Genomic DNA, 16,809 nt, shown 5'->3' with positions numbered 1-16,809 from the left:
GCCTTAAAGTCTAAATAACATCAAGCCTGGTAGAGGGAACATGAGTGAGGATGGTGGGGGCTGGGGGAGAGCATCCAGGATGAGGAATGATGTGAGCAAAACCTGGGAGGCTGGCTACCAGGACACCAGAAAATAGAGTGTTGAATGAGCTTAGCCAGTGGTCCCTGGGGAGTGGGAAGGCTGGAGGGCCCCTGCCTCCCATCCAAGCATGGAGGGGTTGTTGTTGCCCCCACCCCCACTGTGGCAGCTGGCAGAGCCGGGGCTGTCCCTTCAGCCAGTGCCTCTTTTCAGCCACCTCTGGGGCTTCCCTGGGCCGGCCCCGCCCCTGGGCTGCGCTGGAGGCAGAGGCGGGGCCAGGCGCTCCAGAGCCCGCGGTGGCGGTGGTGGCGGGAGGGCTGCGGAGCAGGTGGAGGGCTGGTGGCGGCGGGGCTGCCATGGCTCAGCCTCCGGGGCCAGAGCACCAGCTCCCACTTCTCCCCTCCTGGCCCGCCCCTGATGCCTGGCAGACTTTTGCCTTTGCTGGGGCTCCCTCCTGAGCAGCCTCCCCTCCCCGTCTAGTTGGGATTTGGGGGCTGAGCTGTCTGAGGTCCCAGAGCCAATGCAGTGCCGGCTCCGGGGCCTGGCCGGAGCCCTCCTCACCCTTCTGTGCATGGGGCTCCTCTCCCTCCGGTACCACTCCAGCCTGTCCCCGCAGGGCGGGCTGGAGACCCCTGGGCTGAGCCCGCCAAGCCGTCTGTTCCCTGAGCTGCAGCTGCACGACGTCTTCATCGCAGTCAAGACGACCCGGGTCTTCCACCGCTCCCGCTTGGAGCTGCTGCTGGACACATGGGTCTCCAGGACCAGGGAACAGGTGACAAGTGGGCGGCTGCGGGCCCAGGAGGGACTCACAGAGGCCTTTCTACTGAGTTGAGGTCCTTGGCAGCCTCGAGGGAGAAACTGCTCACCCACCTGCTTCACCTGGGCTGTCTTGCCCTCCTTGCTCCCAGCATCAGGGGCTCCTGTGGCCCTGACTGTGCCCGTCGCTGGCCTCAGAGCCAGGTGTCCTCTGCTTGGTTTCTTTTTGGGGCCAGGCTGGGCCCCTACCCTAGGCTCCTGGGTCCCTCCTGGGGGTCCCTCTATTCCTTAGTTGTTACAGTGCAGGCTTCCTTCCTGCCCATCCTGGCCCAGCCTGGCATCGGGGGCAGTGGTGGGTGTTGGGCAGCTGGGGCAAGGCCCTGACTCTGACATGTGTCCAGGCCCGGCTGCCCCTGTCCAGGCCCTGGGTGTTGTCCTCCTGCCTTGGCTGTGAGGGTGGAGCACAGGGGCTGAGCTGATGAGGAGGGGAACGTCCTGGTAGGACCTTGTTTGGGGAGAGGGGCAGGGGGGTATCCTTTCAGAATTCCCGACAGCCCCTGCCCCCATGCCTCTGCTGCCCAGGGTGTGCCCAGGGCACTGGCACCTCACCTCCTGTGCTCCATTTCCTGTGGGGCGGTTTCCGAGGGAGGGAGGGAGTGAGGATGTGTGCTGGGATGGTGGTGGCTGAGGCAGTGGTGGGCAAGAGGTGGAGGGAGAGGCCTGCCTGGCCTGCAGGATTTCATGCGTATGTGTGTGTGTATACACATGTGTGTATGCTCACATGCATGGAGCCAAGGTGTCAGTGTTAGATGTGCAAACGATGAGGCGTGTGTGTGACAGGGGTGCATGGCTTGTGTCTTTCTGGGAAGGCGGCGCTGACAAGCAGAGTCCCTTCTGGGTCTTCCCCTCCCCACACCCAGTGCCCTCCTCAAGCAAAGTCAGTGATTTGGGGGTGTTGGGAGCCGCCTCTGGGGGAGGTGGTGGGGCAGATTTGTACACGTACCTGCGCACGTGCGTGGCACACACACGTGCTGCCCCACTTTGGTGGCTGGTACAGTGGGAGGAAGTGACTGACTGAGACTTTGGAGGGGGTTGGGGCTCCTGGAGACCAAGGAGAGGGGAGGTGGTACCTGGAAAAGGCCAGGGCCCCCTAGGGAGGGGACACCCCCACCCTGATTTCTTGGCCCTAATGTCTTGGCACCCTGGATGAACACTTCCCTTGCTGGACCGCCCACACCTCGGGCTTTTCCCTGGGGCTCTGTGCGGCTTCTCATCTTGGGGAGGTTCTGGTTCCGCTTGCGGAAGCCGCTGAGCCTGGCCCTCCCCACAGACCTTCCTGTTTATGGTGCTGTGTCTGTGTGTACCCGGGAGCATGGCCTCACGTGGTCTGAGGCCCTTTCCTGTCTTGTCTTGATCACTATGGTGGTGCCCCTGCTCCAGATGAAGGAACTGAGGCCAGAGAGGAGGAAGTGCTTGCCAGCATCACCCGGGAGGCCTGAGGGGGCGGAGCCCAGTGGGACCCAGCCCCCACCTCCCGGCAGGGGCCTCTCCTTCCCTGTGGAGACCTGGGATCCCACAGCTACCCGGTCACTTGCGCCTCCAGCCTGAGGGTCTAGGTCTGGGAGGACCAGGCTGCTAGAGGAGAGGCAAGCAGCCACCCGGTCTGTGCCATGAGGTCAATCCCAGATGCTAACCAGGCAGCCAGAGGGAGTACCCGCCAGCTCGCAGCATCTAAGGGACATACATCAGGTGTATCCATCTATTTAAGCCTCACAACAACCCAAGTGGGAGGTACTGATAGTCCCATTTTACAGGTGAGGAAACTGAGCCAAGTTAAGCAGATGTAGGAGATGAATTCGCTTAGTTTTACACTCCCATCCCCCCCATCCTTGCCCCTAGCACAAGGAGCAGAGTCTAGAATCTTGTCCTTTCAGGCAGAGTCGAAAAGAGGAAGGATGCTCAAACAGAGAACGAGGAGAGGAGACAGGGAGACCCACTCTGGTCACTGCCTCTGGGCCCCCTTTGTCTCCACCCTTTGGCTCATTTCTACCGGTGACCTTGTCCAAAGGGCTTCCCTTTCAGCTCTCAGTTTCCCAGCTGCACAGGGCAGGAGGATCTCGGCGCCTCTCTCAGCTCTGCCATCAGGAGCAGGCCTGAGCTAGTTAACTCCAGGGCTGGGCACCCGCCCCAGCTGGTTAAAGGCGGCCGGGTGGCAGGTGGGCCTTTGTGGCAGCGGGCCAGGGCTCGTGTGCAGCCTTTGTCCCAGGCAGAGGGGGTGGGCTTGGGGGAGGCACGTTTTTTGATCCAGGGGGAGACTTTCTCTTCCCCACTGTCCTCGAGGGCAGGGGCGGGTGGGGGGAGAAACGACAGCCCCACATCTCCCCTCCTCTGTAGCAGATGGTCCCCGGCCACCCCCTCCCCTGACCCCAGCAGGCTGTCTGTCCCTTTGTTTTCCTGCGAGGTTTTAACCATTGTCAGGGTCCCTCCTTGAAACAAATCAAATGCAACCCTCAGCTTAGAAGAAATTCTGCCTACCGCCCTGTGCCAGCCTCAGGATTCCCGGGGACCAAAAACACCAGCCTGCCGGGCTCTGCTGTGGGACCCGTCTTCCCCTCTCCCCACCATGGATTCATTCACAAGCATTCCCTGGCCCATTTGGCCCATGCTCCAGACTTCAGAGAGTTCCACTATCTGGTGACTGTTTGGTGGCAAAAGTTTGCCAGGGAGCAGGGAGAGAAAGATCTGACTTACTTCACAGGCTCCCCTGGGGCTGTGTTGAAAACAGACTTAGGGTGGGCAGGACAGAGCAGGCAGAGCAGGGAAAAGGTGATGGCAGCAAAGTGGGCAGGAGGTGACGAGGGGGGCTGGACTGCGGCTGGCCGTGGAGGCTGCGGGGAGAGGACGCATGCTGGTAGTTTGAGAATTGGGTGGACAGAATTTGCTGACAGATTGGATGTGGGTGTGAGAGAAAGAGAGGAGGCATGGTGACCCCAAGGTGTTGGGTCCCAGTGAAAAAGGGAAGAGTGAGAGGGGCCCAGGTCTGGGGGCACACGGGCGCTCACACACTGAGTCTGAGGCCCCTGCTAGGTCCCTGGGGAGATGTCTGGCCGCGGTGGGAGGTGACAGCTAGGGAGAGGTCCAGGCCTGTGGGTTCGAATCTTAGCTCAGCTCTGGCCACCTGCACAGCCATGATCCATCACTTAGCCTCCATCTGCCATCTGCAAAGGGGACAGATCACAACACCTGTCTGGAGGTCTAGTGAGGTTACAGGGGACCAGGAGTGTGAATGCTATTGGTCGGCACCTGTCCTATTAGGGAGATGTATAAGGGCCCTGACACTTACGCAGGGAGTTTGCGTGGCTGTCAAAGTCCTGCCTATCTCCTTAAGGAGTACAGTGTCCCAGTGTTGTGTATATGTGTTTGTGGGACTGTGATGTGTGTGTGTGTGAGTGTGGTTGAAGAAGGTGTGATTCTGCCAAGGGTGTGTGATTCTGCCAAGGGTGTGTGATTCTGGCAGGGTCCCAGTGGGTGCTGGTCTGTAAGGGGGCTGAGTGTGAGACTCATGGGCTGGTGTACACTTTAAAGTTGTGTGTCTACAAAAGCTGGCTTATGTGTGTTGTATGGGGGAGGGGGGCTGGGTAGCTGAGAAAGTCATGTTGTCCTAAAGGAGTGTGTGACTGTGAGAGGGGCATGTGCCCCTCACTGAAGGAGGACAGAGGTCTGCTGTGTGCCTCCACCTGGACTTGGCGGTGGTGGGCTGTGGGCTGGCACCGGCCTCCCCTTGGCTGACCCTAGTTTTGATTCGATTTCTCTTTCCTAGACATTCATCTTCACTGACAGCCCGGATGAAGGTCTCCAGGAGAGACTGGGTAACTCTGGGTTGGGTAGGGGCACCTTGGCTGTTACCAAGGAAAGCTGGGGTGGCTGCTCCCTGGCCTGGGGGGTCTCCGGGAGACAAGGCTGCCCACCTTGGCACATGGGGATTCCCCCTGTGCCCAGGAAGGGAGCAGGCTTCTTGCCTGGCAACAAGGATGGGTGTGGGGAGGGACTGTGCTGGACAAAGCCCTGGACACCTGGGTCCCAGCTCTGCCTACTGTCCATTAGCTCTGGGGTCCTGAGCAGGTCAGCCCTCCCTGGCTTCAGTTTCCTTATATGTAAAATGGGAGTGGGTGGACCGCTCCAGGCTCTCTGAGGCCTCTCCTTAATCTGCATGCTCACACTGTGCAGGGCTCTGGGGAGGAGCTGGGCAGGGGCCCCTGACTTGTCCTCACTTCTCTAGGGTCCCACCTCGTGATCACCAATTGCTCTGCGGAGCACAGCCACCCTGCCCTGTCCTGCAAGATGGCTGCTGAGTTCGATGCCTTCCTGGCCAGTGGGCTGAGGTGAGTTCACCTTGGACTTTGGGGGCAGGCGTGACCTTTGCTTTAGGCCAATTCCTTATTGGAATGGTTGTGTCAAAAAAGTAAAGTTGTTTAGGTCTTGTGAATTTAATTATGTAGGGCTTGCCTGGGGTCTGTCTCTGGGCAGATAGTCTGGGTTCGAATCCTGCCATTCACTGGCTGTGTGACTTTGAGCAAGTGTTTTAACCTTTCTGAGTCTAGGTCCGGACCTGTGAAGTGTGCACAGCTTCCTCATGAGCTTACACAAGATGCTGCTTGGCACAGAACAGGTGCCTTAAATGTTAGCCACCCCCACCCCATAGCTGTTTGTTGACTCCTTATCGGGGCGCAGGCGGAGTGTGGCTGGCTGGCTGGCTGGCTGGCTGGCAGCCTTTGGGACCCCCTGCAAGCTCACTGTCCCCCCTCGCACCCCCACAGATGGTTCTGCCATGTGGACGACGACAACTATCTGAACCCTAGGGCGCTGCTGAAGCTGCTGAAAGCCTTTCCGCAGACCCTCGACGTCTACGTAGGCCGGCCCAGCCTGAACCGGCCCATCCACGCTTCTGAGCCACAGCCCCGCAACCGCACGGTGGGTAGCTCCCTGCATTGGCCGCTGGTCCCGGGGGCGGGGCCACGCGGGGGCGGGGCTGTAGAAGGGCCTGATGGATTTCCTGGGTTTCTGATTTGTCTGCATCCCTGCCTGTCTAGGCTGGTGGCTTGGCCTCTGATCCTGTCTCCTCCTTTATGAAATGGGGAGACTGAGATAACGCAGACGAGGCATCGAGATGGCACTTAGTAGGGCCTGGGCCACTGAGGAGCAGCGGCTCGTCCTGGGCACACAGTGAGATGGGGGTGGGCTGAGGCTTCCTGACTCCATGGCAGGGCGCCTAACCACCTGGTATCACCATGCAGTTGTACAGGTTGTTAAAATGCTAAGTACTGCTGGGCCAGGTGGGAAATTGCTGCTGCCGGGAGCCCTGAACCCTCCCCTCCCCTAGGTACCCCTCATCTCTAACCAGCAACTGAGGAGTTGACACTTGGCACAACAGGGTCCCCAGCACCAGCTTCAGCTCCAGACCTGAATGGACAGATTAAGGTCACTAGATTTAGAAGACAAACGAAAAACCAGGATACCTGTTAAATTTGACTTTCAGAGAAACAGTGTAGAATTTTTTTTAGTAGAGGTATGTTGGATGGTTTTCCCTCATCCCCAGCACCCACCAGGCTCCCAGTGTTGGGATGGCACAGGACCCTCGGGCTCCTTTGGCCCCAGTGAAAGGGCAAGTCAGGGGTCCTCCTCCCTAGAGGCAGCGCCTGGAGCGGAACTGGGCCTGCTGTGGGGCTTTCTCCCTCCCGGGGTCACCATCTGCTTCACTAGGGAAACCAAAGCAGGAAACACAAAACCTTAATTATCTGCAGCTAATCAGCCTCTGAGCCCTAATTAATCCTCCTGGGCCCTGGAGGTATGTGTGTGAACGAGCTGATTCCAGGTGAGCTGACAGGTCCCCGAGGCTCCCACGCACCTGACCCTTGGCCTGGAGTTGGGAGCTCTGCTCTGGGACCTGACTCCCAGAGTTCACACACCTTGCTACCTTTTGGCTTTGTGACCTTGATTGAAGTCATCTCACCTCTCTGTGCCTCAGTTTCCTCATCTGTAAAATCAATAATAGTCACTACCTCATAGGGTGGTTGTGGGCAAAAAAAGAATTAAATGAGGTCATCTATCCAAGTGCTTGGGAAGGGGCCTGGCATGTGGCAGGCACTACTGAGTCTTACAGATCAGCACCCGGCTCAGCTCAGCCTCATGACTCCAAGCCGTGTTCTTCCTGTGCAGATTTGGAGCCCTGCTGGGCACACCCACGCCCCAACCCCACAACGTGCATGAATGCCCTCCTTTAGACTCCACAGGTGGGATCCCAGGACTCTGACCCAAAGGTCCTGGCCTGTTCAGACCCTGGCATCCCCTGGGGTGGGACAGCAAACGGGGCAAGAGCTCTGGCTCAGGGTCAGTCCCAGCTCTGGGACCTCAGGCAAGCGACCTCAGTTCTGTGCACCTTGGTCACCTCACCTGCATTACAGCTCTTAGCGCAGGGCTCGGCACAGTCAGCGCTCGGGGTTAGGTGCCTATACGGTCACCGCTGGTGTTACTATAATTCCTTGGGAGTGGGACCCCTGCCCTCATCAATTCATTAAACTAGTAGCATTTATTGGGCGCCTCCTGTGTGTCAGGGCCTCAAGAAACCATTCATTCTGCCTGGTTGAGGCCCGACCTCTCTCTAAGAGCTCAGCGTCTCAGAAGTAAGCTCACAGAGGTCTTTAGGAGGAGGACACCTCTGGGCCAGGAGAGCCACTGGATTTCAGAACTGGAACCAGTGTTGTACTCACAGTTGACAAATCTGAGGTCCGGGGAGGGGCTTTCTCAAGGTTACACAGCTGTGCAGTGGAGGAGGCGGGGGGCCCACTGTCAGACTTTCCAACTCCCTGCCCAGGGCTCTTCTCACTGCTGCATCGCGGGAGATAACTCAACCCAATGCAACACGCATCAATGAAGCACCAACTGTGTACTTGGGAGAAGGTAACCTTAGGGCACTTGTTTGACCAAGAGGTGGTACAGCTGAAAATGTAGTGTTTCTCAAAAGCTTTAAAGAAATCCATGGGTGAATTTCCAGGTCCCCGTAGAGGAGGTAGAAGAGACTTTGGGCCGTGGTGATGTTGGGTGAGGGCAGAAAGTGGTTGAAACCCCAAAGGAATGGTATTGGTTCCTGAGATTGAGATGTCAAGGTGTTTGCTGGCCTCATGGGCTCACAGGCCTCTGCCCTTCTCTCTACTCCATAAGAGGCCTCATTCTCTCCTTTTGTGGAAAAGCATTCTTGATCCCAGGAGTTGGGAGTGGTAAGGTCAGTGTAAGTAGCCTGGTGGAAATGGCATCAGCATTATATTTACTGGTGACCCTGTAAAAGCATCTCTCTCTCATAGCATATGGAGCTCAGGAAAGGACTCTGATTGGCTAGCCTAAGTCATGTGCCTGCTGCTGAGCCAGTCACTGGGTCAAGGGGTGTGGTCTTGTGATCCGTCATTCCTGGGGCACTTTCCCGCCTCTGTGGCTTGTGGGAGCAGGTGCTGTGTTTAGCAGCCCCTCCTGAACCGCATGGGGTGAGGCAGAGACATTTCTCTGGGGATAGGAGTAAGGTGAAGCGGTTGGACAAATATGATATGTGGCCTCTTTAACTGAAATCCAGCCAGACTGAGGTCTAACTGGTGTCACCATCATTTTTTTTTTTTTTTAAATTTAGTTTTTTATTGAAGTGTAGTTGATTTACAATGTTAGTTTCAGGTGCTATCATTCTTAATTAGCTGTGTTACTTTGGGCCTCAGTTTCCTTATCTATAAAATGAACATAATAATGCCAGGCTGTAGCAAGACTCTAGACAGATGTGAAATGCAAAGCTTTTGAGTCATGCTGGATGGAGGCAAGGGGTGGCCTGGCTCTTGCCCCCACCCCCAGGCTCACCCTGCACTTTGGCCCACCCCCTTTCTCCCCTCAGAGGCTTGTACAGTTCTGGTTCGCCACTGGAGGTGCTGGCTTCTGCATCAACCGCAAACTGGCTTTGAAGATGGCCCCATGGGCCAGGTAAGTGGAGACCAGCAGGCAGGTGGGGGAGGGTGGGGGTTGCAGAAAAGGGGTGGTGGCTGGTGTGTGTGTGGGACTTTGCAGCAGGAAGGATTTGAGAACAAGCTCAAGAGGAACTCCCTCTCATTCCCACTGAGTCACAGATTTACACATTTAGTGGTGGGTAAGCTGCCTGCCACCTTGCCTTTGGGGGTACACAGCCTAGTGCACTCTGCCACACACAGGCAAGTTGTGTAATCTCCTGGAGCCTCAGTACCCCCATCTGTAAAATGGATCTGATGGTCGTCCGTTGTGAGTAGGGTTAAATGAGAGAGTGTCTGGGCTGGCACGTGGTCCAAGCCAGGCAAATATTAGGTTCTATTTTAGCCCTCTTCTGACTGGTCACTCTTGCAGGGGAGGTGAAGGCCAAGTGCAGGGACACTCAGAGGAGGAAGTAGGGCCTTCTGCTTGGGGATGGGAGGGCAGGCTTCCTGGCAGAGGTAGCATTTGAGCTAAGGTGGTCTGAGAGAGGCCCAGAGTGAAGGGGATTGTGGGTGCAGTGGGAGCTCTCAGTATGGGGCAGGGGTACTGGTGTTCCAGAGAGGACATGGCAAAGGTCTAGCCTCTTGAGATTAGCTGGGCAGGCCACTATTGTCATTAACAGCCACATCGCTGTCACTACCTCATATTAAGGGTTGACTCTGAGCCAGGCCTGTGCTTTGCTAACAGTATCACAGCCCCCCTGGGAGGAAGGGAGGAAGGGAGGAAGGGATATTGGCCTTATTTTTTTAAGTCTTTATTTTTGGAGGGGGAGGTAATTTGGTTGTATTTATTTTATTTTATTTTGAAATGGAGGTACTGGGGATTGAACTCAGGACCTCGTGCATGTTAACACCTACGTTCCTACCCACCACCCTGGGCCTTATTTCTACTTGACTGAGGAAACTGAGGCACTGAGAGGTTAAGCAAGTGATTGGTTCAAGGTCACTCAGCTGCTGGGTTTGGTTCCAAGATCTGAGTGCTTTGCCTCTGCACCAGCCTGTCCTGGATGGAAGGGGTCCTGCAGGGGCAGTTTGTGCCCTGACTGGGAGCAGGAATGCTGTCCTAGGTCCTGTTGACAGCAGGCGTGTACACAGGGTCCGGGGTCATCCCTGTGCCTGGCATGCCCCCATCTGGGCTTTGGCCCACCTCTATGGTACATTTGTGTGAATTAAAAAAAAAGGCGCCCCCTCTCTGTGCCTCAGCCCCTGGCACGGCCCCTTGGGGAGGGGAGTGAAGGCTGGGCTTCTGCATGCACTTGATCCCTTAGTCAGGCATTCTGAGCAGTGGGGCCAGCTGCCCAGCCTGGCCCCAGGGTGTTCACGGGGTAGGCAGTCAGGTGATGCCTTTGCCTGGGACACTGCTTCTCTCCCTCGTGGCACTTGGCTGACTCCAGCTCATCCTGTAAGACTCCTTTTAACAACTGCCACTGCCACGATTAAATGAAAAGCAAAACAGAAGACTGCCACCTCCTCTGGGAATCCACCTTCCCTCTCTGTGTCCCCAGCCCTTGTGCTTCCCTCTGACTTAGCACCAGTCCTTCTCTGAAATGGCCTGCTCATCTGTCTGTCTCCCTCCAAAAGCGGGGCTGCTGGTGAGGGCAGGAAACATTTCTTTCTCACCTCTGTGTCCTCAGCCCTAGCATGGTGGCACCAGGCAGATGCTCAAACTCAAGAACAAACGAATGAGTGAATGAATGAACGAAAAGAAAGAGAGAGAAGGAAAGGATGCATTTATAAAAGTTTCATCTCATCATTCCGCTTAATCCTCACAACAGCCCTGGGAGGGCAGTGCCATTATCATGTCCATTTTACAGAGGAGGAAACTGAGGCTCCCAGAGGTTTGTGACTTGCTGGAGGTCACACAGTATGCAGGAGGCAGATGCTAGAGCTGAGCTCTGCTCTCCCAGCTGGCCGTGGTGGAGGGACGGTCTTCTGAGAGGCAGGGGGAGCTCAAGGTGTCGAAGGCCTAGGCCAGTGGCCACAGCATGGCTTTTTCCCTCAGTGGCCCCAGCTTCGTGGACACATCTGCCCTCATTCGGCTGCCGGACGACTGCACTGTGGGCTACATTGTTGAGTGCAAGCTGGGCGGCCACCTGCAGCCCAGCCCCCTCTTCCACTCCCACCTGGAGACCCTGCAGCTGCTGGGGGCCGCCCAGCTCCCGGAGCAGGTGAGTCAGCCTCGGGGCTAAGGTGGCAATGGGGGAGGTGTGCATGTGCGGCAGATCTGGGGCAACCAAAAGCAAAGCACCCTAATGGTTGGGGTTTTCAGAGCCCCTGCTGTGCCAGGCACCATACTGGGGGCCTTATCTTCTTTATTTCTCTGGTTCCTTACAACATTCATATGGGTGGATCCTAACATTATTCCCATACTACAGATGGAGAAACTGAGATCCAGAGAGCAAAATTAACTGGCACACAGCTAGAACAAGACAGAGAGGGATCTGAACTCTGGTTGGATGACCCCCTAAGCCCACAGTCTTTAACCTGTGTGCCTGACTGCCTCTTGTGTGGGGTCAGCATCCCACATCTTCACTGCACGTGAAGTAACCTGAGGCTGTGGGTGGAGAAGGATTGCCAAGGCCCTAGAGTGGGTCTCAGGAAACCTCCGTCCAGGCACACAACTTACTGGAAATGTGCCTTCCCCTCTTGAGCCTCAGTTTCCCAATCTGTAAATGAGGGAATTGGTCCAGCCTCCCACATAAACTAGACTCTTAGGGGCACAGATAGGTTTATGGGCAAATGGGAGTGGGGTGGGATCCTCATTGCTACTGGTGGAATTTCAGGCACAGAGGCAGGCTTTCTGTGCCCCTCAAAAGCCTTATGTGCCTTCTCTGTTTCTGCCCAAATGATGCCCCCTGGTGGGGTCCCCAGTGGGCTACCCCTCAACCCTTCACTCTCTTCTCTGCTTCTCTCTGCACAGGTCACGCTCAGCTATGGTGTCTTTGAAGGGAAACTCAATGTCATTAAACTCCATGGCCCCTTCTCCCCTGAGGAGGACCCCTCCAGGTAAGTCTGGGGGCTGAAACTGTAGAATGGAAGAGTGGGGCCTGAGTCCAGGCATCCGAAGATGGGGGAGCTGGGAGGGAAGGGAGTGAGAGAGGTCAGTGGCTGACAGCACAAAGCTGGGAGTGGAGGGAGTGGATTTCAGTCTCCGCTCTGTCACTGGATTGCTGTGTGACCATGAGCAAGTGACTTGCCCTCTCTGGACCTCAGTCACCCTATTTGTAATACAAGGAGGCTGGGCGTCATGGATCTGAAGGTCTCTCCCGGGCCTAAGCCTCTGGGGTTCTTCAGGAGCCCCTGGAAGACAGAAATGTCCTCACTGAACAAAGGAGATGCTCTAATGGAGGAAACCTCAGGCATTCGTGGGGAATTTAAAAAAGAATATTTCTTAGGCTCTTTGTCTCTTTGGTGATACTTTTCGATGGATAGAGGGTTGCAGTGGGGGCTAAAATATCACCTAGGCACCTTCCAGTTCTGTCCCCAAACAGGCCCCAGGGGGATTAGGACTGTTCAGCTCAGCCCTCTTTGTCCTGCCCTGGTTGCTGTAAAGCAGCTTTGTGCACAGCCTCTGACACCCTGGGGCAGGGGAACAAGACCTACTCAAGGAAGTAAAAGAAGTCAGTGTGACCGGAACGTGGGAGAGGAGAGGAAAGTGGCATTAGATTCAGTGGGGGAGGTGGCAGGGAACCCCCCTGCCCCACCCCATGCCCCAAAGGCCTTCTGGACTCTGTCTGGCTTTGGATTTATCTGAGGTGTGTAATTCTTAGAGGAGCCAGCACTTCTGCCCTTGAAGTCCTATAGAGCTGTCTGTCTGTCTGTCCCAAGGCTGCTGGGGCCAGGGCTGTTGTGAACCAGTTGGACATTACAAGGAGACAGAGTTTGGCTCTATACGGGGAAAAAACATTCAAATTCCAAGATGAAAGGTGTTGCCTTCTAATGGAGTGAGCTCCCCATCAGTGGAGGTGTGCAAGCTATGGCTATACTGCCAGGAGGTTTAAGACTTGGTATTAAATTCTCTCAAAGCCTGAAGATTCTAGATTCTCTAAGTTCCTGCCTAATGGTGATGGAACCAACATGTGTGGTCAGATGGTATGGCCTCAGCTGAGGTCTCTTCATGGTTTCCCTGGCTTTTGAAGTCTTTATAAGCTAGTGGTTCTCAACCAGGGGCCATTTTGCACCACTCCCTGCCCCAGCCAAGGGACAATCGGCAATGTGTGGAGACATTTTTAATTGTTAAGACTCGCAGGGATGCTACTGGCATCTTGTAGGCAGAGACAAGGGATGCTGCTAAAATCCTACAATGCAAAGGACAGCCGCCCACAACAAAGAATTACCTGGCCCCAAATGTTAATCATGCTGAGGTGCAAAACCCTGCTCCAAACCATCTCTAGGACACATGTTCCCCTAGGAGCCCATGGGGGTGACTGTCTCGTCCATTTCTGGTCTCTCCACAGGTTTCGTTCCCTCCATTGTCTCCTCTACCCGGATACTCCCTGGTGCCCACAGCTGCTGGCCCGGTGAACCCTGAGCTGCGGGGCAAAGTTTGGGCTGAGGCTTCTGATTGTCCTTCACCTTCCGGGCAGCCTTGGGGGCTTGTGGCAGGTCCTGTGTGGTTGGCAGTTCCCAGCAGGGCCTCTGAGTGGTGGGCAAGCCCAGGATTGGATGGTGGCTGGTGCTGCAGGCATCCCAAGCCCCTGGGAGGTGGGTCGGACAGCTCAGGACCAGGTGCACCGAGTGAGGGCCAGAAAGGCCTCAGGGGCTGGGCTTCCACGGGCCTTCGGTGGCTGAACTGGAACGAAGGTGGGAGTCCTTGAGCTGCTTAGGCTCGGGGAGTCCTAACCCTCCAGAGAATTCACGGGCCTCTGGGTGCATTCTGGCTTCTGCCCCTAGCTCTGGTCTCTCAGTCACTCCCCTATGGCCAAACACTGAGCCACCCATTCTTGGCTTCCTTGGCTGGATCCCCAGTCACTGGCAGGACCCAGGTGGCAGAATGGCAGGCTCTGTGGCAGATACTGCTGCTGGTGACCAGTCTCCAGCCCCTGCTCCCCATCTGATTTTGTTCGGAGCATCAGCATGCTCAGATCCAGATGGGGGTCAGAATGGGTTCCAGCCAATCTTGATGATCCTTTTGCTCACTTCCCTGGCTTCCCTTGCTGTTAGGGGCTGCCATGTGACCCAGATCTGGCCAGAGCCAGAGCTCTGTCTGTTAGTGTGAACTAAGCAAGGACAGCAGAGACGCTTCTGGGGAAGGTTTTGCAGCCCTATAACTCATCTTCCTGCTGTGAATGTGGGTGTGATGTCTGGATCTCGGGCAGCCACCTTGCTGCCATGAAGGAAAGGCCAAGACAATCATCCACAGCTATCCCTTCCAAAATCTGCTTCTGTAAGAAAATTAAACCCTTATTTGTTTAAGCCTCTCTTGATTCATTTTTCTGTTAAATGCAACCAAAGTCATTTCTGACTGGGGCAGGGTCTTTGATCCGTTCTCTCAGTGGTGTCTATTTGGGTCCTCGAGCTAGACAGCCCTGCTCTGCCTTTGCTGGTTGTGTGACTTTGGGGAAACTGTTTGGTCTCTTTGGCCCATTCACTCATTTTATAGATGAGAAAAGGAGTTGATATGTGGGTGAAATGATGCAGGGTTTGTAAAGGGCACAGCACAGAGCCTGGCATGGGGAAAGGAATGGCTCAGTGAACAGTAACTGTTAGGAGCGAGTACTGTGTTCTGGTGTGTCAGGGCATGTGAGCATGTGCATAGGTGTGTGTGTGCCATGTACCCTTCTACCCTTGTCTGTGCATAAGGACAGATGTGTGGTGGTGTGTGGATGTGTTGGTGCCTATGTCACACTTCTGTGTGACACGCACACATGGGAATATATGTGTGCCACGAGGTGCTGGTTTGCCGGAGTGATTCCTCCTTTTATCTGCCCTCATGGCCTGGGTTGGCGGTTAATTAGGGAAGGCAGAATGGAGCTGAGAAATTCAGCCTCTGGTATTAGGGAAGAATTAGGGAAGAGACAATTAGGGAAGGCAGAATGGAGCTGAGAAATTCAGCCTCTGGTATTAGATAAAGGGACACTTTGACAGCCAGGGTAGGAGCTGAGTATGTACGTGCCTGCAGAATTTCAGGCCCCAAAGAGATTGCATGACTGAATGAAAGTGATCATGGTGAAACTTCAGGCCTGGTGGTGCCTGGCGGGAGGGGAGGGAGGGAAGAAGAGGAGATGTCCGCTCCCAGTCCGCATCGTGCCCTGTGATGCTGGGGAGTCAGGGTCACAGCGGGCTCGGGGCTGGGTGGGAGGAGGGACAAGAGGGCCCAAGAGATGGAGGAGCTCTGACCCAGGCAGCCGAGCCTGGGGGCTCCTCTGGAGCACGTCCTCCGGCCCTTGGAGGACCTTGTCCCTGCCGCAACGCTGTCTGGGCTGGTGGGAATCTCTGAGCACTGGAACCTTAGCACCGTGTTTTCCGAGGAGGAGCCTGACCCAGAGAGGGACCACCGTGTACTTGTTGGTGCAGAGCCAGGCTGCTTGGACTCTTCCAAACCCCCTTTCTATCTGGGTTGACCTAAGACTGGGTTTGTGGGATGTGGGCCAAGTGGGGCGGACCCTGGGCCCACAGCCTGGTGGGGACGGACTGGTGTGCTCCACAGCCGTTGTCCCCTCCACCCTGTGTGCAGAAGGCGGCCGGCCAGCCCACTTTTAGAAGCAGCAGCAGATTTGCGGGTTGTTCCCAGATCCTGAGGGTCGGGTGGAGGGAACAGGACTCGGGCCATCTGCTGCCTCCATTGTCCCAGAATAGCTACGGTCGGGAGGGGGAGCAGAGTCAGCAAGGATCAGAATTGGGATGGAGGAAGGAGGGAGTCTGGGTTTAACCCTTTGTGACTCTGTGTGGCAGGGTGTGTAGCTGCCCGTAGGCTGTCCTCAGGTGACCCTTGTGGGCCCCACAGGCAGGGATTGTGGGGAGGCGAGTTTGGACCACCCTGTCTTAGCCTTGCTGGGCCCCTTGGGCAAGTGTTATTCCCATTTTACAGGTTAGGAAACTGAAGCACAGAGAAGGAGGAGGCCTTTGGTCCAGGACAGAGGGCTTTTAGGGGCCAGAGCCAAGGTTTGAGGCTCCACAGTGGTCATCTCAGTGTGGGACAACTCTGGAGGGTCGGAGGGCCTCATCAGGCCTGGGCGGTACTCTGCTTTGCACCTCTGCCTCTTTGCCCTTGGGCAGGTGACTTCATTGTTCACTGGCCTCACCTGTAAAATACACAATGACTTCTCCATAGTGTGCTGTGTGGTTTTGAGATGCTGCACTGAAAGCTCCTGGTGCAGGTATTTGCTCAATAATCAGTGTCTCCCTGCCCTCCCCGAGCTCAGTGTTCTTGGCTATAAAAGGGGGCAGAAGGCGTGCTGGACTGGCCATCACCTCCCCTCCGCCATCATGCCTGGGCCATGGTCAGTCTCTCCTGTGTTGCCACAGCTGGCATCCCCTCAGGCCCCTCACCTATGCCCACCGGTGCTGGGCACACTCGCCTCCTCGTTACTCCTGGTGGATGCGCACCCCTCTGCCTGCACCAGCTCGTCCCTCTCCCTGCACCCCGATCCCTGCACAGCTGATTGCTCTTATTAAGTGTCAGTGTCCTCTCCTAGGGAGGCCCTCCCTGATCACCCACCACAGTGCGGCTGCCTGACCGCCATCTCTTCACTCTGGGGTAGCTCTCTATGTAGCTGTAAACTTCGCAGACGTGTCTCTTGTCGGGGCATCTGCTTGCACATGTGTTTGTTGTTTGCCCCCATCTGACTGTTGGCTCAGTGATCCCAGGGACCGTGTTGGTTTTGCTCACTGCTGCTCACCTCCTGGCACAGATATTTGTGGGATGAGTAGGAAAATGAGTGAAATGGTTTTCTCAGAGCTCTGTCAGTTTTAAGATTCTTCGGAAGGTGCTAAAACCCCT

The 16,809-nt window shown here is 56.0% G+C and overlaps 1 protein-coding gene across 1 annotated transcript; it reads left to right on the top strand.

Moving 5' to 3' along the window:
* The first annotated feature begins 345 nt into the window (after positions 1-345).
* MFNG (MFNG O-fucosylpeptide 3-beta-N-acetylglucosaminyltransferase) lies at positions 346-14,282 on the top strand. Its single transcript, XM_010960344.3, has 8 exons — positions 346-850; positions 4,655-4,703; positions 5,114-5,216; positions 5,652-5,805; positions 8,762-8,847; positions 10,870-11,035; positions 11,788-11,873; positions 13,325-14,282. The coding sequence occupies exons 1-8, from the start codon at positions 599-601 to the stop codon at positions 13,389-13,391; spliced, it is 963 nt and encodes a 320-aa protein (XP_010958646.1). The 5' UTR covers positions 346-598; the 3' UTR covers positions 13,392-14,282.
* The last annotated feature ends 2,527 nt before the right edge of the window (positions 14,283-16,809 follow it).

Source organism: Camelus bactrianus, chromosome 12, assembly GCF_048773025.1.
Source record: "Camelus bactrianus isolate YW-2024 breed Bactrian camel chromosome 12, ASM4877302v1, whole genome shotgun sequence".
NCBI classification, from domain to species: Eukaryota; Metazoa; Chordata; class Mammalia; order Artiodactyla; family Camelidae; genus Camelus; species Camelus bactrianus.
This window is presented reverse-complemented; position numbering and strand designations above follow the sequence as displayed.

Bases quoted from the DNA above. Each gene is read 5' to 3' on its own strand.
- MFNG (XM_010960344.3), top strand. From the start codon at position 599: ATGCAGTGCCGGCTCCGGGGCCTGGCCGGAGCCCTCCTCACCCTTCTG. The intron at 4,704-5,113 runs GTAACTCTGGGT...TCACTTCTCTAG, and splicing joins AGGTCTCCAGGAGAGACTGG to GGTCCCACCTCGTGATCACC. The intron at 5,806-8,761 runs GTGGGTAGCTCC...TTCTCCCCTCAG, and splicing joins CACAGCCCCGCAACCGCACG to AGGCTTGTACAGTTCTGGTT.